A 15468-nucleotide genomic window follows, 5' to 3' on the forward strand; every position below is an offset into this window, starting at 1 on the left:
CAGGGTGGGGAGCACACCTCGATCAACACAGCATACAAGGACAATGGAACGTACATCAAACAAAACTGCATATCAATCACCTAGAACTTCTAGCAGTTTTTCAAGCACTAAAAGCTTTCCAACCAATAATAGTTCACAAATACATTCTCGTCAAAACAGACAACATGACAACAATGTATTATCTAAACAAGCAGGGGGGGACGCACTCCACGCAGTTAAGCCTGCTAGCACAAAAAATTTGGCATTGGGCAATTCACAACCAAATTCGCCTAATTGCACAGTTTATACCAGGGATACAAAATCAACTCGCAGACAATCTCTCTCGAGATCACCAACAGGTCCACGAATGGGAAATTCACCCCCAAATTCTGAACACTTATTTCAAACTCTGGGGAACACCTCAGATAGACTTGTTTGCGACAAGGGAGAACGCAAAATGCCAAAACTTCGCATCCAGATACCCACACAAACAATCCCAAGGCAATGCCCTATGGATGAACTGGTCAGGGATATTTGCTTACGCTTTTCCTCCTCTCCCTCTCCTTCCTTACCTGGTAAACAAACTCAGTCAAAGCAAACTCAAACTCATATTGATAGCACCAACTTGGGCAAGGCAACCCTGGTACACAACGCTGCTAGACCTATCAGTGGTACCCTGCATCAAATTGCCCAACAGGCCAGATCTGTTGACACAGCACAACCAAAAGATCAGACACCCAGATCCAGCATCGCTGAATCTAGCAATCTGGCTCCTGAAATCCTAGAATTCGGGCACTTACAACTTACCCAAGAATGTATGGAAGTCATAAAACAAGCAAGAAGGCCATCCACCAGGCACTGCTATGCAAGTAAATGGAAGAGGTTTGTTTGCTACTGCCATATTAATCAAATACAACCATTACACACAACTCCAGAACATGTAGTGGGTTACTTGCTTCACTTACAAAAATCTAACCTAGCTTTCTCTTCCATTAAGATTCACCTTGCAGCAATATCTGCATACCTGCAGACTACCTATTCAACTTCCCTATATAAAATACCAGTCATTAAAGCATTCATGGAGGGCCTTAGGAGAATTATACCACCAAGAACACTACCTGTTCCTTCATGGAACCTAAATGTTGTCCTAACTAGACTTATGGGTCCACCTTTTGAACCCATGCACTCCTGCGACATACAGTTCCTAACCTGGAAGGTGGCATTTCTCATCGCCATTACTTCCCTGAGAAGAGTAAGCGAGATTCAGGCGTTTACTATACAGGAACCTTTTATACAACTACACAAAAATAAAGTCGTCCTAAGGACTAATCCTAAATTTTTGCCAAAGGTTATTTCACCGTTCCATCTAAATCAAACAGTGGAACTTCCAGTGTTCTTTCCACAGCCAGATACCGTAGCTGAAAGGGCACTACATACATTAGATGTCAAAAGAGCATTGATGTATTACATTGACAGAACAAAAAACATCAGAAAGACTAAACAACTCTTTATTGCATTTCAAAAACCTCACGCAGGAAACCCAATTTCAAAACAAGGTATAGCCAGATGGATAGTTAAATGCATCCAAATCTGCTACCTTAAAGCTAAACGACAGCTGCCCATTACACCAAGGGCACACTCAACCAGAAAGAAAGGTGCTACCATGGCCTTTCTAGGAAACATCCCAATGCAAGAAATATGTAAGGCAGCCACATGGTCTACACCTCACACATTCACCAAGCACTACTGTGTAGACGTGTTATCCGCACAACAAGCCACAGTAGGTCAAGCCGTATTAAGGACATTATTTCAGACTACTTCCACTCCTACAGGCTGATCCACCGCTTTTGGGGAAATAACTGCTTACTAGTCTATGCAGAACATGCGTATCTACAGCGACAGATGCCATCGAACTGTAAATGTCACTTACCCAGTGTACATCTGTTCGTGGCATCAGTCGCAGTAGATTCGCATGTGCCCACCCGCCTCCCCGGGAGCCTGTAGCAGTTTGGAAGTTACCTTCAATTATTTATATATGTATCATCTCAACCTTAAATAGGTGCATACTTAGTCACTCCATTGCATGGGCACTATTACTACAATTCAACTCCTACCTCACCCTCTGCGGGGAAAAACAATCGAAGATGGAGTCGACGCCCATGCGCAATGGAGACAAAAGGAGGAGTCACTCGGTCCCGTGACTCGAAAGACTTCTTCGAAGAAAAACAACTTGTAACACTCCGGCCCAACACCAGATGGCGAGCTATTGCAGAACATGCGAATCTACTGCGACTGATGCCACGAACAGATGTACACTGGGTAAGTGACATTTTCATTCCAATACTTGCCACAGTATTGGGGTATGTTTCCAACAGGTTTGATACCAAACATGCCAAGGTTCGGAATTACCATTATGTAGGTGGAAATAGGTAGTGATCTATGCCCAGTACACGGGTAAAACGGCATCCCTACACTCACAAAGTCTAGTAAGATGGATCTGAAGTTTGTGGGGCACCTCTGCTAGTGCAGGGGTGCCCTCACACTCTGGTACCTGCACCCTGCTCTCTGGGCTGAGGGCCTAACATAGGGGTGACTTAGTGACCTGTAGTGAAAATGGGTGCATGCACCTGTTTCACGCAGGCTGCAATGGCAGGCCTGCAGAACCATATGCATGGGCTCCCTATGGGTGGCAGAATAACTGCTGCAGCCCATAGGGAATCTACTGGAACCCCAATGCCCTGGGTACCTAGGTACCATATATTAGGGACTTACATTGGGGGGGACCAGTATGTCAATTGTGGGAAGAAAAGGTTACCAGCAACCAAATTTAGAGGAGAAAGCTTAGTCACCGGGGTCCTGGTTATCAGGATCCCAGTAAACAGTCAAACACACTGAAAAATAGGTAGAAGGTGGGGGCAACCAAGCTAGAAGGAGGCTACTTTCCTACAGTATTCCTAGAAAATATTTTGTGAACTGTATTTTAGCATGAGCAAATCTGCATGGGTAGATTTGGTCATGCGAAACTCTGAGCGTTTACAAGTTCACTTTCCCTCAACCACTTTTTCCTAACCCTGGAGGAAGTTTTACTTCTGCACCTGTCAGGAGTAAATTTCTAACTTTTCTCTAAATGAGAAAAGATTAGAGAAGAGCTGGTGAAAACACCTAAAACATGCAAGTTAGTAGGTTTGCACAGACTCAAAAGGGCATTCCAACCCTAGAACTGTTGCTGACCCCGATCTCCAGCTCCAGGGTGTAGATGTGCTGAAAGGTGCCAAAATAAGTAAATATGTCGTATTCAAACCCTACTATAGTATGAACCCTGGTATAATCAGTGTCTGTTATTAGAGCTTTTATATAAGCAGATTGGTGGTATAATTTGTCGCCGCACTACATAGCACCAAAGGGACAAGTGTTTTTTTTTTTACATTTTTTTTTTTTTTTCTTTCAGGACAAGTAGATTTATGGAGCAGCCTGTCCCAAGTAGATATTTTTGTAAAATTCCACACCCCTGTCGTCATGTGGAAGTCAAGGCAAGAGGATCTTTCTCTTACTCTGTTTCAAATACCAGGGTGACTATTCTAGAGGCAACCAAGAAGTAACTGACAGATGCTGGAACTTTGGTCCTCCCAGTGCCCATCCTGCCACTGCCCCAGTACTAAGAGCTGACCAAGGGGCTTCAGAGGCTGGCAGAGACAGTGCTGCTGTCTGTAACACAGTACGATGTGTGTAGCAGCTGAGATCGAAGGAGATAGCTGTGGACAGATACAGCTATCACACAGACTATTAAGCACACAGACTGTTGGAAGTTGTCTGGGACTTTGTGCCAATTACCTCTTGTTATGGAGTGTCTGCTCAGTGGCTGCATGTCCTGGCGTATGCGAGACCTTCCCACTTGAAATACAATACTAAAGGTGGGTTCAGCCTGCTCCAACTAATGTTGATGCTAGATGTAAGACTAGGCTATTTGTAAGGACACTAGATGGTCAGCATTATGTAAGTAAATCAAGAGATCCAGCACAATCCGCCTGGCGCCATCTTAATGCTATGTTTCACTTGAGCTTCTAGCAGCAAGGACAAGAGCATTGAGTACCGACAATAAACACTATTGAACCCTTGTTTCAAGGAGCTGCATACTAAAAATGCACCTCCAGGCACTAGCAGGTCCGGTCTCCCTTTAATGCTTTAGGTCCAGTAATGGGATTGAGGTTCCGGAATCCCTTATGCAAGGAATGGTCTCACATACTCCAGGAGCACCACATATAGGCAGGGAGAAAGCTGACGGCCCTTGGATGGTTCCTTCTATTGTGTGCTTTCCCCATGAAAGGCTGACGTACAAATGTGGATAGAGTATGGCGCAGCCTGAAATGAAAGGCAAAGTTTGAGCAAAGAGCAAAACTGTAGAGATGGTCCCTTACCCTAGCAAAAGCTATGAAGAATAGGCTGGCAGGAATAGTGCCCCTGCCAGCAAACTGAACAGGTTGGAGCCAGAGACCTTGGAGATGGCCTCATGACTAATACTCTTAGAGTTGGGTCTTGTTACGAAGGAAGGGAAAACATGCCCCAGCAATCCAAGGCAAGTCAGCCTTTACACCTGGGAATGGATAATACAGACCTCGCTTCTCTAGTCGGTCAGCCCTTAAACCAGAGAGGGATAACATGCCCCACCAGTCTCCGGTCGGTCAGACTTTTCAACCAGAAAGAGGACCTGCTGTGCCAATCTCCAGTTAGCCAGCATTTGCAACCAGGAAGGGAGAACATGCCCATCAGCCTGTCAGCCCTTACAACCAGTAAAGGATAACAGTCCCGACAGCCATGAAGGGGTAATAACATGGCCACCAATTTCCAGTATGATCTGCCAGAAAGCAACCATCAACAATTGGGGGTAACCATTCAATCAATTTAAGGCAACATGGCCAAACCAAAATAAAATGATGGCAGGAGTGTTTAAACTTTTAAAACATTCACCCCTCCAGTCACAGATCTGTGTTTAATCCATCATTTTGCCTGGCACGTCACCCCAGTGTGGACACAGCCATAGGCAAATCAGTCTTGACCCTGCTCCCCATGGGAATAGTCCAGCCCAAATTGCCAAGCCAGGTCCTCCCTGGACCGGACACAAGCATCCGGGGACCAGTTTTGGGGTATCGCCCCTTCCTCCCCCAGCCAGGCTAGCTTGAATCCATTGGCGCAGCGAGCAAGGGGCCCACATGTGGGCATACCGTTACCACTTAGGGCGCACATAGCAAAAAGAAAATGTGTTGCTAAGGCAACATGGCTCCAAAGCCTACAGATCTGACATGAGACCAAATGAAATACCCTTTCTTTCCAACTTAGATATTGAAAGAGTGAGAGGTGAGTACATTATCCAGTGGCTTCTCTGATCCCCTCCATCCATAATTATGCAGGATACCTCCTTTCCCATTCTTTAGAGTCTGTACAAGGCTGACCTCCATTGGGCATTGAAAGCTTGCAGGACAGTCTTTGGAGATTGGTCAACTCTACAGGACTTTAAGGCCCACTTGAGATACCCTGACCCCAGTGACTTGACATGCTTTGCTGAAGACTGGGATGTACTTTTGAAACGTGGACCTCCGAGGTTGGCAAAGATTTGAGAGGTTTGTGCATCCCTACAGAATCCTTGTGACAGAATGTGCATAGTAGATAAATCCCATTTGACTGTGGCATCTGCACACTTGCTTGTTGTGTAGGGATGTGCAGCGCTTAGTGATGGGTCCATGTGTTTGTCTCTTGCAGCGAAAGCACCAGGAGATTCGTGCCATGCGGAGCCAGCTGAAGAAGATTGAGGACCTGGGGGCTGCAATGGAGGAGGCCCTGATCCTGGACAACAAGTACACAGAGCACAGCACAGTGGGGCTGGCCCAGCAGTGGGATCAGTTGGATCAACTGGGCATGAGGATGCAACATAATCTGGAGCAGCAAATCCAGGCCAGGTAAGGGCCTCATACTAGAGGGTTCCAGGCCTCTGCCAGCGAGAAGGCGCTGCCTGCATTTACATCTGTGTGCTCTCTCTTGCAGGAACACCACGGGCGTGACGGAAGAGGCTCTGAAGGAGTTCAGCATGATGTTTAAGTAAGTCTTCCACAACTGAATGAAGGTTTTTTTATTTATTTATTTTTTTTAAATCACATGCGACTCTATTTTCTCAGCCTTTGTGTGAGGCCTGATGCAGCCACACTCTATCAGCCACAGCCTTTTCACGAGGTGCCACAGCCAACGCCTTGACCTTGTTTCTCCCCTCTTCCAGGCACTTCGACAAGGACAAATCGGGTCGACTGAATCACCAGGCGTTTAAATCTTGTCTGCGCTCCCTGGGTTATGATCTGCCCATGGTAGAAGAAGGCGAGCCAGATCCAGAGTTTGAAGCAATTCTGGACACAGTGGATCCCAACAGGTACAAGTCTTGTATAGATTGTGCTTATGTGCAAAGGGGGAGAGCCAAGGCCAGTAGTGGATTGATGGGTGTACAGCGTGGAAATGCAAGCTAGCACGAAGGGGAAAGGTGGAACGCTGATGAGAAGAGATCGGATAGGTAGTAATATGAAAGGTAGCCTAGTTGTGGAGAAGGGAGGCAGTGGGGAGCGCGGTAGTGGGAGGAATAGATCAACAAGGTGCCGGACAGCCTGTTGGCAACAGGGGAGGTTGGAGCCTCCTAGGGAGAAGGGAAGTGACCACCTAGAGTGGAAGCAACAAGAGCAGGCGGGTGGCAGCCAGGTGAGGTAGCAGCTTAGTTAAAGTAGAGCGGTCTGAATATGGTGTGTTTGCTGAGCAGTATGCATACAGCATTAAAGTGCACATACATTTAGTGATTTCTTTTTCTCCCCAATCACTTCAGTCTCTATCAACGTTTATTGGATTACTGTAGGATGTGCCTTTCTGTGGGTGGATCATCCTCGTGGCTGGGCTTTTTTTCGTTGGATTTTTTTGTTGGATTTTTTTGTTGGTGGGTGTAAGGAAATGCCTCCTTGGCATGGTTGCCCCCTGACTTTTTGCCTTTGCTGATGCTATGTTTACAATTGAAAGTGTGCTGAGGCCTGCTAACCAGGCCCCAGCACCAGTGTTCTTTCCCTAACCTGTACTTTTGTATCCACAATTGGCAGACCCTGGCATCCAGATAAGTCCCTTGTAACTGGTACTTCTAGTACCAAGGGCCCTGATGCCAAGGAAGGTCTCTAAGGGCTGCAGCATGTCTTATGCCACCCTGGAGACCTCTCACTCAGCACAGACACACTGCTTGCCAGCTTGTGTGTGCTAGTGAGGACAAAACGAGTAAGTCGACATGGCACTCCCCTCAGGGTGCCATGCCAGCCTCTCACTGCCTATGCAGTATAGGTAAGACACCCCTCTAGCAGGCCTTACAGCCCTAAGGCAGGGTGCACTATACCATAGGTGAGGGTACCAGTACATGAGCACTGTACCCCTACAGTGTCTAAGCAAAACCTTAGACATTGTAAGTGCAGGGTAGCCATAAGAGTATATGGTCTGGGAGTCTGTTTTACACGAACTCCACAGCACCATAATGGCTACACTGAAAACTGGGAAGTTTGGTATCAAACTTCTCAGCACAATAAATGCACACTGATGCCAGTGTACATTTTATTGCAAAATACACCCCAGAGGGCACCTTAGAGGTGCCCCCTGAAACTTAACCGACTATCTGTGTAGGCTGACTAGTTCCAGCAGCCTGCCACACTAGAGACATGTTGCTGGCCCCATGGGGAGAGTGCCTTTGTCACTCTGAGGCCAGTAACAAAGCCTGCACTGGGTGGAGATGCTAACACCTCCCCCAGGCAGGAGCTGTAACACCTGGCGGTGAGCCTCAAAGGCTCACCCCTTTGTCACAGCCCAGCAGGGCACTCCAGCTTAGTGGAGTTGCCCGCCCCCTCCGGCCACGGCCCCCACTTTTGGCGGCAAGGCTGGAGGGAACAAAGAAAGCAACAAGGAGGAGTCACTGGCCAGTCAGGACAGCCCCTAAGGTGTCCTGAGCTGAGGTGACTCTAACTTTTAGAAATCCTACATCTTGCAGATGGAGGATTCCCCCAATAGGGTTCGGATTGTGACCCCCTCCCCTTGGGAGGAGGCACAAAGAGGGTGTACCCACCCTCAGGGCTAGTAGCCATTGGCTACTAACCCCCCAGACCTAAACACGCCCTTAAATTTAGTATTTAAGGGATACCCTGAACCCTAGAAAATTAGATTCCTGCAACAACAAGAAGAAGGACTGCCTAGCTGAAAACCCCTGCAGAGGAAGACCAGAAGACAACAACTGCCTTGGCTCCAGAAACTCACCGGCCTGTCTCCTGCCTTCCAAAGAACTCTGCTCCAGCGACGCCTTCCAAAGGGACCAGCGATCTCTGCATCCTCTGAGGACTGCCCTGCTTCGACGACGACAAGAAACTCCTGAGGACAGCGGACCTGCTCCAAAAAGACTGCAACTTTGTTTCAAGAAGCAGCCTTAAAGAACCCTGCAATCTCCCCGCAAGAAGCGTGAGACTTGCAACACTGCACCCGGCGACCCCGACTCGGCTGGTGGAGAACCAACACCTCAGGGAGGACCACCGGACTACTCTACGACTGTGAGTACCAAAACCTGTCCCCCCTGAGCCCCCACAGCGCCGCCTGCAGAGGGAATCCCGAGGCTTCCCCTGACCGCGACTCTCTGAAACCTAAGTCCCGACGCCTGGAAAAGACCCTGCACCCGCAGCCCCCAGGACCTGACGGACCGGACTTTCACTGGAGAAGTGACCCCCAGGAGTCCCTCTCCCTTACCCAAGTGGAGGTTTCCCCGAGGAAGCCCCCCCTTGCCTGCCTGCAGCGCTGAAGAGATCCCTCGATCTCTCATTGACTTCCATTGCGAACCCGACGCTTGTTCTAACACTGCACCCGGCCGCCCCCGCGCCGCTGAGGGTGAAATTTCTGTGTGGGCTTGTGTCCCCCCTGGTGCCCTACAAAACCCCCCTGGTCTGCCCTCCGAAGACGCGGGTACTTACCTGCTGGCAGACTGCAACCGGGGCACCCCCTTCTCTCCATTGAAGCCTATACGTTTTGGGCACCACTTTGAACTCTGCACCTGACCGGCCCTGAGCTGCTGGTGTGGTAACTTTGGGGTTGCTCTGAACCGCCAACGGTGGGCTACCTTGGACCAAGAACTAAGCCCTGTAAGTGTCTTACTTACCTGGTTAACCTAACAAATACTTACCTCCCCTAGGAACTGTGAAAATTGCACTAAGTGTCCACTTTTGAAACAGCTATTTGTGAATAACTTGAAAAGTATACATGCAATTTTGATGATTTGAAGTTCCTAAAGTACTTACCTGCAATACCTTTCGAATGAGATATTACATGTAGAATTTGAACCTGTGGTTCTTAAAATAAACTAAGAAAATATATTTTTCTATATAAAAACCTATTGGCTGGATTTGTCTCTGAGTGTGTGTACCTCATTTATTGTCTATGTGTATGTACAACAAATGCTTAACACTACTCCTTGGATAAGCCTATTGCTCGACCACACTACCACAAAATAGAGCATTAGTATTATCTATTTTTACCACTATCTTACCTCTAAGGGGAACCCTTGGACTCTGTGCATGCTATTCCTTACTTTGAAACAGCGCATACAGAGCCAACTTCCTACAGTGGGTTTTTGTTTTTTGTGGGTGGTTCCATCCCATTGTGGTGGGTGAGACCTCAGTGACTGATATGCTTACAACAGCTGCCATGGCTGTGGATGGATCATCCGTGGGTGTGAGTTCCTGACCAGTTACTTTCTTCCTCAGGGATGGGCACGTATCGCTGCAGGAATACATGGCTTTCATGATCAGCAGAGAAACAGAAAACGTGAAGTCGAGTGAAGAAATCGAGAGTGCGTTCCGAGCCCTCAGCACCGAACAGAAACCGTATGTGACCAAGGAAGAACTCTACCAGGTGAGTGCTACCCCCTCCCATTCGCCTCCCCCTCTTTGCTTTTATTTCGTTCTATTGGGGGAAGGGGGAGGTTGCAGGTGCTGTAACCCACAAGCCCTTCATTACCCCTTACCCCTTACATTTTGTTTTATATAACCTGAACATTAACTATGCCCTGTGTGTGCATTAGGGTGAGTTGGGGTGCTTGTGAAACCTAATCAAGTAATAATGTTACTATTCTGCATCAGCTCCAGTTAGGTTACTTTAAGTTAACCCTGGCTGCTCTGTGCTGCAGCTACACATGACTGAGTTAAGGCTTAAATGAAACAAGTGTAAAACATTTCATCAGTACCAAAGTAGTTAACTCAAATGTTTGAGTTTCCCAGCACTGCAAAGCACCAACCATGTGCATTTGGTCCCACTAGACTGCGCAAAGTCAAAAACTATGGCCCACTGCGATGGAGCGTGGGTTGGCTTCAGGGACCAGGTTTGCCGCAGTAAAAAGTTTCCTTTCTGATGTAGTCTTTTTCTGGAGGAATTTCTCGTTGGCGGGGCTGGCTGCCAGCTTAATCCAGTGGAGGGGCCTGACAATGTTGGGGTTGGGGTGTAAACTTTCTGGAAGTAGAGCTGCTTTTAATGGGGCAAGCGAGCAAGTTAAATCAGATTGGTGTTATGCCGGCGGCTGTGGTTCAGCAACAGTCTGGTGTAGTCTCTGGTTCTTTTATGAAAATTTTCAGAAAAAGTGTACCCTTTCCCACTCTTGACTGGGAGAATGTACTCTTAACACCAGCCCAAGCATCCAGGATCTTTTGGACACCACTTGCTATATTAGGACTCAATCTCCCCGAATCTACTAGTGGGGTCTAAGGCAAATCCAGCTGAACTGGTCAGTTGTGCTTTCCTTTCTTGTAGGCTTTTTCCATCTTTTTGTTCCTGGAGCTTATACTGAGGCTAGCCATCTAGTCCTTAGAGTCCACTCTTATGCCCTGGATTCAAGTGGGAGCAGAGCAGGTCCAGTTCATGGGGTTTCTCTCCACAGGTAACACAGCAGGCGCAGTCCTCCTTCTCAGTGTCAGTCTTTTGGTTCAAGCAGATGCAGTCTTTCTTCTGTTTCCCACGGGTCCCGCAGTGTTCTCATGAAGGTATCCAGAGATGCCATTTGTATGTCTGGCACTAGGCTGCAAGAGTGGGGGACTTCCTAACCATTAGGGAAAAAGGTCCCAGGGACAACCCTACCTACCCTGACATAATTTCCTGAGGAGTTGGCCCTAAACAATATCACAGTGCATCTCTCTGCAATCCAAATCCAAGATATCAGAATCTTTATTCCATGGGTCAGAGCTATGGCATACCCATGCGGTGGGTCTAGGGAAATGAGTACCTTTTCCTCAATTTCAGTTCTGGTACAGATTCCTGCCACTGGGATTGGTGCCACTCTGGCTAATTAAACAATAGTAGGGGAAGGCCTAGGTCTGAGTTGCATCTGCCTGTGACATGGGCTGCCCTTTTGAACCCTGTACAAATAGTGGATGCATCCAGGCCATGCTGGCAGGAGGAAGTCACACCTCCTCCCAGCCAAGGCCCTTTTGTTCCCTTTCCCAAAAGCAATTCATACCTCTCAGGAGGCTGCCAGGTGACAGCTGGGGATTGTCTTCAGGGGTACTAGAGGCTTTAGGGAGGAACATGCCACCTTCTTAAAAGCGCACTTTCAAAATGGTAATTTTAAATCCACCTTTTCCATCACTTTGGATTTTAAATTAGTCTTAGTTTGAATGGTTAAACCATGATTTGAGGTGTTCTCAAACTGAAGTTATGTTATAAAGTGTTATAATGTACACCAGAGCTTTTCAGTGGGAGAGCCATACTTTCCAATGTGAAAAGACACTTTGGAGATTGTTCACTGTCATGAGGTATAAAAATACATGCACATGTCCTACTTTTAGATACCATGCATCCTGCCCTATTGGCATGAAGGGCCTACCTCAGGGGTACTTGGAAGTATTAAAAAGGCAGGTTTAGGCCTGGCTTATTTTGCCAGGTTGAACTTGCAGTTTAAACAGCACGCTCAGGATGCAGGACTGAAGACTTGCTTATACTTTGTCACTTTAGTGGTGGCACGCTATGTGTGGCAGTCCACTAGTGACATTTAGCTCAGAGGCTATGAGTACACAGAGTACTATATACTAGGGACTTACAGGTAAGTTAAATATGGCACTAAGGGATTAGCCATTTCTGCTTGTTTTTATTGGTCTGAGCACATACCCTGGGCACAAGACATCCGCACCCCAGTGCTCAGAGTAGGTAAACCAGCATTAAATCTAGCAAAACGTAGGGGTGATCCTGCAAAAAGGGCCTTTCACACTCTGTATGTGTTCTAGATCTTGCTTCCAAGTTCCAGCGGTGTCCTGAATGGGGACTAACTGCTGAATTCTCTGTCACCAGAATCCCACTCGGTCAGTTCATATGAAGACCTGGATTAAAGCAATGCGGATTATGTTTGTTTCACAACCCTGCCTGAAACTGTACCAAAGAGACGTTTGGGTGTTGTGGATGCAAGCTTTTAACAGTCTAATCACTTGTGGTGGATGCATAATCTGCCCAGAGGACTCTGTTGAAGGCTGTGACTTCGCCCACATTCGGTTTCCAGAACCGGCTCTGGTTAAGTGTTTGAGAGCTATGTCATTGGCCCTGGAACTTGGAGAGACTAGTCAGTTTGTGTACTTCCAGCTCCATACTGTGCACAGGTGCCTGGATACCGTACTGGGTGATTAGCAGCGCTTTATAAATCCGGATTGATTGAAAGCAGTTTGGGTACTGCCAACTTTACAGTAATGTCTGAGAAGCAGAACAGCCTGCAGTACTCTCTGGTGTTCTTCTGGGTTCATGAATTGAAGAGTCCAGACTTGGCCGCTGATGTCCCCTGTGCATGGAAACCTCCCTCTGTCCTAGAGACAACTTAAACCTACATGCGCAGACCTATTGGTGCTGCCCATAATTCATATTGCATTGTTTAGGTGTATTTTCTACACTTTAAACCTAGGTTGGTCTCTCCTAGGGTGCATTTGAGACTGCTGTTAGTGGTGTTTGTGGGTCACACAAGCTGTCCTGCCTTTGATGACCTAGTACGCTAGATCTTATGCTTTCTCACATTGAATCAGATGATGCCTTAGAGTAGAGTATTATATTCTCTGATGTTCTGGTGTAGTGTAAGGTTTCGGGGGGAGCCTCTTGTGCCCCTTCAGTGGGGCAGATAGTGAGCATTGAACAGCACGTTACTTAAGGTCGCGCCTGAGGTGCTACAGATGATTTACTGTTTTTCTTTTGCTTTCAGAACCTATCACGGGAACAAGCAGACTACTGCATCTCACACATGAAGCCCTACACGGACAGCAAGGGCCGCGAACTACCCTCAGCCTTCGACTACATCGAATTCACACGCTCCTTGTTCGTGAACTGAACTATGTGCAGTCTGCCGCCTGCCAGCACCAGCTCTGCATGTCTCTGTCCTGAATGTGGCTCTCCGAATGCTAGCAGCTTCACTCTGAACTTCAGCTTAAACAATGTACGTGCAAATGTGTGCTTCAATAAAATGTGATTGGTCCAAGCCATGCAGCGTCATTCCTTGGAAATGTAGTCTGGCTTTGGACTTCTTTGCCCTGCAGACCTGCTGCCAGCCAGTTGGACTCTTTGGGCACATGCAGCAGCGCACCAAGTCCATCTTCTTAAATGCACGCGGGTCCTTGAGTCCATCGCCTACAGTATGAATGAGGATGGAACTGCACCCAGACAACCAATGAGATTCACATGTTGGGCCAAGAGCAGAAAATTAAGAATGTCTTGGCCAACATCACTATTGTGGGTGTAATTCCTCTTTATTAAAATGAATCTCTCTGCTAGATGGGCTCAGCCATTCATCGGTCCAATGCCTTTCGCTGAAGGTGTAGAGCTCCCTTCTAATTTGAATGTTGATAAACAGCTTTTTACAATATTTCCCAGATTGTGGTGGATCTTGGAAGAGTTTGGGGGTAATGGTATGTAAATTTAAGGACAAAGGTCTGTGGAAGAGCTGTGCCACTATGTTGCTGGCTTCTCCAGTCTTACTTCACCTGCCCACGTTTGTCCAGAGACGGAAGACTTTGCTGCCAGGAGGTGCACCCAGAGTGCGCCCACACTTGCTGAGTGGTGCAGATATAGGATGAATGAAGGCTGGTGGCAGTTGAATTGGTGTTGGTGACACGGACCCTTTTACATGACCCTTGGAGGGAGAGGGCTTACTGCCTCTCCCTGTAACACCCATAAAGTAGTCTAGAACTGGGGTCCTTGACTCCTACCATGGTGTGTTGAAATGTGTTCTATGTATGGTGTGTTTGGCATATATGGTGTTCAAGAGAACATTGGGGGTCTGCGCTAAATGGTGGGTTTTTTAGCATGTGCTACTGCAGCTTTCGTGCTGCATACTCATGCCGTGTAGTGTTGGAAATGGACATTGCAAGTTTTTCTTTAAAAAACAAACAAAAAAAAAAGGTCTTCAGTCTTGAGGACTCGTGGTTCATCCCTGAAACCCCCAATGCAGCAGGACTAAGACTCCACCTGAGACCACTCCCTGACCCCGCTATCTGGTTCAGACACTCTTCTGGAGCTCTGGAACAGTTCAGCTACAGTCAATACCCATTAGACTTCAGCGACTGGGGTCTCCAGCTACAGCATCTGAGGGCACACCTACATCATCGCCACTCTGAATTCGACCCAGACCCGAGGGGTTTCCAGAGAACGACTCGTGGGTAAGTAGATAATGAGGAACACAAACGTCCAGTTTTGCCTAAATGCAATTCAAAGATATCGCATTTAGTTTGTTTGCAGCCCTTTGCTACCATGGGACCACAAGGAATCTAAATGTTCGGCTTGCCAAGCCTGTAAAAACAAGACAGTCCACTACAGGCAGGAGCGTTGCTGGGCTCATTATAAAATACAGCGCTAAAACCTTCAGAGCAGGTGCCAGTTTGCTGACCTAAAATGGAACGCCGGTCTGGATTGCTGACCGGTCAAGCTGAAGCATGTCCCAATACAGTCTCCCCAGATGGCTTCAATGTTTGGAAGCAAGACAGTTCTGGGCTCCCACAAGCTAGAACCCAGGGCCAAGGCAAAGCCGCGGACATCCATAGCTCGACCACCACCTGAGGATTGACCCAGCTGTGTTCGACCTCAGAGTCTCAGTAGGAAGCTGGCCCTTTATGTGGTATGTGAATACCGTGCATAGATTCATGTGGTTCTCCAATGAGTGGACAGGCCTTGCTATGCAGTCCCAAAGGACTCAATATAGGGATAGTGTGGTCGAGCAGCCTTAATACTGACGAACAGGAGACATCTACAAATGTACACAATAGTCAGTAAATGAGACACACGACTCAAAAAGGAGATCCACACTAATTTATTTAAATGGCAGGTATCTTATGTTCGATGGCATGTGTAGCTGCAGATACACATGCTTTGCATAAGTTTGCCATCTAGTGTTGGGCTCGGAGTGTAGTGAATCCTACTTCGTTTTAATGGGATAGCAGGAGTTAG

At 47.4% G+C, this 15468-nt stretch overlaps 1 protein-coding gene across 5 annotated transcripts in view; it reads left to right on the forward strand.

The window, feature by feature from the left end:
* SPTAN1 (spectrin alpha, non-erythrocytic 1) overlaps nt 1–13509 on the forward strand; it is a 316746-nt gene extending 303237 nt beyond the window's left edge. For 4 of the 5 annotated variants that reach the window (XM_069237004.1, XM_069237007.1, XM_069237003.1 and 1 more), the window contains 5 exons: nt 5734–5930; nt 6016–6069; nt 6245–6391; nt 9777–9924; nt 13235–13507. In XM_069237004.1, coding sequence (XP_069093105.1) covers nt 5734–5930; nt 6016–6069; nt 6245–6391; nt 9777–9924; nt 13235–13360 — 672 coding nt within the window. In that variant the 3' untranslated portion in view covers nt 13361–13507. Of the gene's footprint in view, nt 1–5733; nt 5931–6015; nt 6070–6244; nt 6392–9776; nt 9925–13234 lie in introns of all 5 variants that reach the window. The other variant, XM_069237009.1, reaches the window with a different exon arrangement.
* Nucleotides 13510–15468: the final 1959 nt, after the last annotated feature.

Source organism: Pleurodeles waltl, chromosome 6 (genome assembly GCF_031143425.1).
Source record: "Pleurodeles waltl isolate 20211129_DDA chromosome 6, aPleWal1.hap1.20221129, whole genome shotgun sequence".
In the NCBI taxonomy this organism is placed as follows: Eukaryota; Metazoa; Chordata; class Amphibia; order Caudata; family Salamandridae; genus Pleurodeles; species Pleurodeles waltl.